Below are 5,408 nucleotides of genomic sequence, written 5' to 3'. Positions count from 1 at the left end.
ATAATATAATGAATCTCCCCCTTTTCGTATGTATCGTAATATCATTTAAAATGACAACTGTGACCCTGGATAGCTAAAAGCATATAAAACTTAGTAGATGGACATCATCGACATTTCACAGTTTCATTATAAATTTATAATTGTCACCTCGTGAATAAGGCTAAGTTTATTATTTTACATTATTCCAAAAAAGAAAAAAAAAAAAAAGAAAGTAATAAAACACTGTTTATTAGAATAGGAATGGTGTAATTGGTCCCATGCATCTCGAATTTTTAAACGAAATCATATGCGGATTTGCTAAAAAAGAAAAAGAAAAAGAAAAAAAAGGATTCTTTGTTTAAATAGTCGATATATATAATATATAACAAGAGAAAATGAAAACAATAAAAAAAGGGGAAAAAATGCTTATTTAAATTAAGCATAGCCATTACTAATAAAGCTAGTCGCCGATCTTCTTTTACACACTATTAAGTTGCTTCAAAAATAGCGTAAAACCCCACCAATAATATAATATTATATATATATTTTTCTCTAGCAGCAATTTTTTTAGTTTACAAAGAAGAGAGAGAGAGAGAGAGAGAGTGGTTCAGAAATTGCTTCTTCTTATAATAGTCTGTGGTTGTGTTTAGCAATTAATGAGGTTGTTGTTGTTGTTATTAAGGATATATTGGGATTGCGATTGAGAGATATTTGGGGGTTGTTCAAAGGCGTTGTAAGGGGAAGCATAACCCAATTGTCGTTGGAATTGCCGGAAAATTAATACTCGTCGGCTGTACAAAAGTTTCTGACTCAGAATTGTGTGTTCTGTCTGGAGATGGTCGTTTTCTGTCCGTACACGGTTCACTTCATAAACCGTGAACCGCAATCGGTTTGACAGCTCCCGGTTTTCTACTTTCAGCTTGTTCACCATGTTCCTTAAGTTTTCTAAGTGCTTCTGTTTACGCATCCGGGACCGCCTCGCCGACTCCCGGTTCGACTCCATTCGCCGTCGTTTTCTTTCGTCTATCACCTCAACTTTCCGGTCCGGTTCACACGGACCGGTATCCATCACTTCCGGTTCATCCCGGTTTTCGGAACTCGAACTGGAAATCACCGGGTTTGGGGACTGGAAAACGTCCAATAATCCGGTTGGTTCAGGCATCTGGAACACAACCGGCAGGAAGTCGTAGTCGTGGCATTCCCACGGCGTGGAAGCGACCGGAAACGGGTTTTCGAGCATGGACTCGTACGGAGAACCGGTCGGAAAAGTGGACAGCATGACGACAGGATAAAGAATTTGCTCAACAAGACAAAGGAGGAGAGAAGGAGGAGAAAAGGGAAGAATTGCAGCGTAGAGGGCTTCTATTTAAACATTGAAACACCTGGGGATATATCCGTAAAACAGGTTAACAGTTAAGGGTAGTTTAGTCATTTAAATGAATTAAGATATCTAAGTGGCATAGTAGTGGAAGTGTGTAAGCGCGCTTTTCTTTTTGGCGGGACAGATGGGTGATATAAGCCAGTGGGGCCGTGACATTGGTGCATCGTGCATGGGGTGATATTAGCTTCGTAGTGAAGAAACAAAGTTTGTGGGTTCCACAACGCTACACGTGGCCACGATTAATTAGACATTAACGTCATACCCAATTCTTATTTAATAAATATAATTCTACACTAAACATCTGTATAAATAAAATATTGTAAAATCATCAATTCAGATTTTTTTTTCTCTCCTTTTAAAAAAACGATTAGAATAAAAAACCACGAGGCTCGGTCGCACTCTTGACTTCGGCTGCGCCATCGACGACTACGGCGGCTTAGGATTCGCGTAGATGTAAAAAAGTGCAAACTCAGAGGGTTGAGTTGTCATTTTACATATTGATAATTAGTTTACTATGGAATATGTTTAGCTTAAAGTTTGACTTTATTTTTTCATTTTAATTATTAGCCCATTATTAATATTCTGGCCGTCTGCGTGAGGAGATTCGTATGTTGAAATTACAATACACGATTTAAGTACTATAAATAGTACTGCTAATTGAATTGCAAGATTGATAGAATTGATGTCTAGATGATATGTGTAGAATTCAAAATTATATATTTCTTCTAAATAATAGGAGTAGGGGGTTTGATTTACAGACCGAGTATTATTTATAACTAGTTTAATTTTAATATGATAGTTTGATATGTTATATGTGATTTCCATGGAATGATAAGATAATTTCCAATATAAAGGGAGCAATGAAGGTTGAAGAAGAAAAAAATTGAAAGGAAAGGTAAGGGTGGAAAACGAGTAAAGAGATAGCCGTCAGTTGAGAAAATTTGGGAGACATGAAGCCGTCCAAATAAAAAGCTAAGCTTATTATTCCACAGAATGATAGAGAGAGATGGAGGGAAAGATTCCTATTAATTAAATACCACCAAATTCCTAACTTTAAAAAGAGTAGAATATCTGCTCAATCTAAAAGCTGATTGACTAAAACGGGCAGTTTACTTGTTAAATACTCCATGCACATAAGAATTTTATTAGAAGCTTTTGTAAGGGTTTTTAATTGAAGAAATATATTTATATATTTGGTGTTTAAATTTGTAAAAGCTGCAGGAGTTGGAGTACAACAACCTTAAAAGATTCCTGTGTTTATTCGGAAATTATATAAAAGGAGTGGTTGGGAGTTGAGAGGAAAGGCAGAAAATAAAATGGGTAATGATCTCCAAAAATTCTAAAGACTTGGGCCATCCATAGTAGGCCTCATGTGGAACGACACTTCTTTTTGCCCATAAAGATGTTTTTTTTACTTAATTTAGTTAAATCCAACTTTATTAAGTAATTAAAGTATCCCTTCTTCTGTTTGGTGTAATATAAACTCTAAGCTTAATCAACTCTAATATTAGTCCATTTAATTTGCCCCATCTATATAAATATCATTACGTATTCTATTTGTATAATCTTACCTATAAAAAAGGGTTAAAAGTAACGAAATTCAACCAATTATTACAATAACACATTTTAAATATATATTTTTTAAAAAATTATTTTGTATATATGTATAAATTCAACAAACAATAATATTGTTGAGTTTTCGCAAAATGTTACAAGTGTGTATGTCCTATATCGGAATTCAAGAAAATTATGAGTTTTAAGTAATGCAAAAGGAGTATATGCTTTGAGAGAATGTTCTTATAATCGAGTCATGAAGAGATCTTTGTGTGATTGAAATAATTAGTAGATTTTTCTTATTCGTGATTTTTTTCTCCATTTTGAAAATTTTCCACATTAATGTTTGTGTTTCTAGTTTTATTGTTTTCTTTTAAATTTCTTAATTGTCTGTTTGTTTATTCATGCCGTAGTAAAGAGATTTTTTTCCCTTCCTAACAAATATATCATGGGATATACAAATTTATAATGATTTTTGTTTCATCCAAAATGCATAAAAAATAAATAAAAATGTTCTGTTATTTTTAGTACATGGTTGATCATTTTTTTTAACAAAATACTAGAAGATAAAGGGATCAAGAAGTATACCAGATCATCTTGACTAAGTTGACACAAACGTAATACCTTCATTATATATCCCAAGTCTAATTGAGATGCACTCGTTCAGAAAAAGATAAAAGCTATATGTACAAGAGAGTTAGAGAAGAGCTCAAAGTCCAAAAAAACAAATAGAACAAGACTAAAGAAAAGTCTTCTAGATCAACGCTATCGATGAAACATCATAATTATAAAATAATATATGGTTGATCTTGACATAAACCTATGTTTGTATTGTATCTCTTACTAAATTGTATTCGTGAGATTTTCATCTCAAATAGTTATGTGTTCAATTCGTTCAAAGTCATTGGATCGTTTTTCTCATTCGACAATTTCCTGCGTTGCTACGTTTCATCTCTTCTACATTACAACATTTAGACGAAATCTTGTCAATATGAACATAGTAACGGTTAAAACAATACTTATTCATTCTCTCTTGAGATCAGAGGCTTTCAATTCTCAATACAGGAAGGACACAGAGTTAATTAAATGAGATAGAAATCGGGAGAGTGGGAGTTAACCGTTATAGAAAAGAGAGAAAAGAAGAAGAAAAGGAAAGGGAGGATGACTTTAACTTTAAATTCCAGAGAAAGAGGAAGAGGGCACAAGTTTGGAGGTGGGTTTGTTTGGACATAGCACATGTGAAAGTATACTAAGAAAATCCAGGACAAGCTTTTGTGGTGCAAAATTCTGAAAGAGGAGTTCCATTAGGGCAACTGAAAGTTGTGTTGTCCAAAGAGATAGTACAATATGCATTTGAAATTTTGAATGGGAAAGGCCAAAGGGAGTTTGCAGTTGCAGTTGAGTTGGGCTTTAGATGACCAACTTTGATGGGTGAAAGATTGATTGGGATTAATGATATGGTGAATGTCTTTGTTTTACTACTTTTTTCACTGTTCATTTGTACCTTCGTCTTGCTTTTTTATTGCCTTTCTTTACACATGGCTCTTTAACTTTTGCTCCAATTCCAACCATGAAGGGCTTGCCGTGTGGAGAGATTGCCCAAGATTTTGTTGGATTTTACTTTTTTTTTCCTTTTCTTTTTAGTCATTCAACATTAGTGGTACACAATGCTAACATGACACCTTTTTTTTAATAATATCAAATCTAGAATGAATACCACGAGTTACATACTATGTAGCGTCGGAAAAAAAATTCTCACTTCTACCGAAACAAACCAAACCGAAAATAATGGAGAAATCCAAGAATATATGTCAACAAAATTTGAAATTAATGTGTTTGAGAAAATATTTAGGTATATCGTACAAGCTACATCTATATTTGTATATTTTATTTAATTATCCAATCATAATTTGTCATTGAATAATTTATTATTATTTCTTTTTAAAAATATATGTTTTTTTTTTTTTTTTTGGTGATTAGAGTGGGATACAAAAAGATATAAGTGTACATCTTGAAATGTACCAAAACATTTCTCTTCGTTTGACTAACTTTCAAATGGTGCTCTAGTACTTAACCAGACTTTATTTCAATAGAATGCATAACATTATACTAACTAGGAGATCAATATTAGGACAAAGTCTAAGGTCCAACAGATGGATGACCCAAAAATTAGGCTTAATGTGCGAAATGCCCCGATTTATGAAAAAAATGAAGAATAACCCTTTGCTAACGTCAAATTGGGCTTAAATTACCAAAATATATTCACATGCACGCGGAAAAGCAAACTCGCTCTTGCTCTCGCTTGTCTCCCTCTCCCTCGTGTCCCTCTCGCTCTCGCTCTCGCTTTCACGTGGAAAAGACCCATTTTTCTTTTCTTTCTCACCGGTCTCGCTCTTCCTTTCTTTACATATTCTTACCAAGAGCCTAAATCAACAATCGCTCTCCTCGAAGCTGCTCTTGTGAACTCACCATGCTAGAAAAGAAGAAGATACAA

The 5,408-nt window shown here is 33.8% G+C and overlaps 1 protein-coding gene across 1 annotated transcript; it reads right to left on the bottom strand.

Moving 5' to 3' along the window:
• Nucleotides 1-403: 403 nt before the first annotated feature.
• Nucleotides 404-1,812, bottom strand: LOC120074119 (bZIP transcription factor RISBZ3-like). The gene has a single exon (XM_039027137.1). It carries the CDS (start codon nt 1,256-1,258, stop codon nt 626-628), a length of 633 nt encoding a protein of 210 aa, XP_038883065.1. The 5' UTR covers nt 1,259-1,812; the 3' UTR covers nt 404-625.
• Nucleotides 1,813-5,408: the final 3,596 nt, after the last annotated feature.

The sequence above is a fragment of the Benincasa hispida genome, chromosome 3 (genome assembly GCF_009727055.1).
Source record: "Benincasa hispida cultivar B227 chromosome 3, ASM972705v1, whole genome shotgun sequence".
NCBI classification, from domain to species: domain Eukaryota; kingdom Viridiplantae; phylum Streptophyta; class Magnoliopsida; order Cucurbitales; family Cucurbitaceae; genus Benincasa; species Benincasa hispida.
Note: the sequence above shows the minus strand (reverse complement) of the source record. Positions and strands in the feature narration are given on the sequence as shown.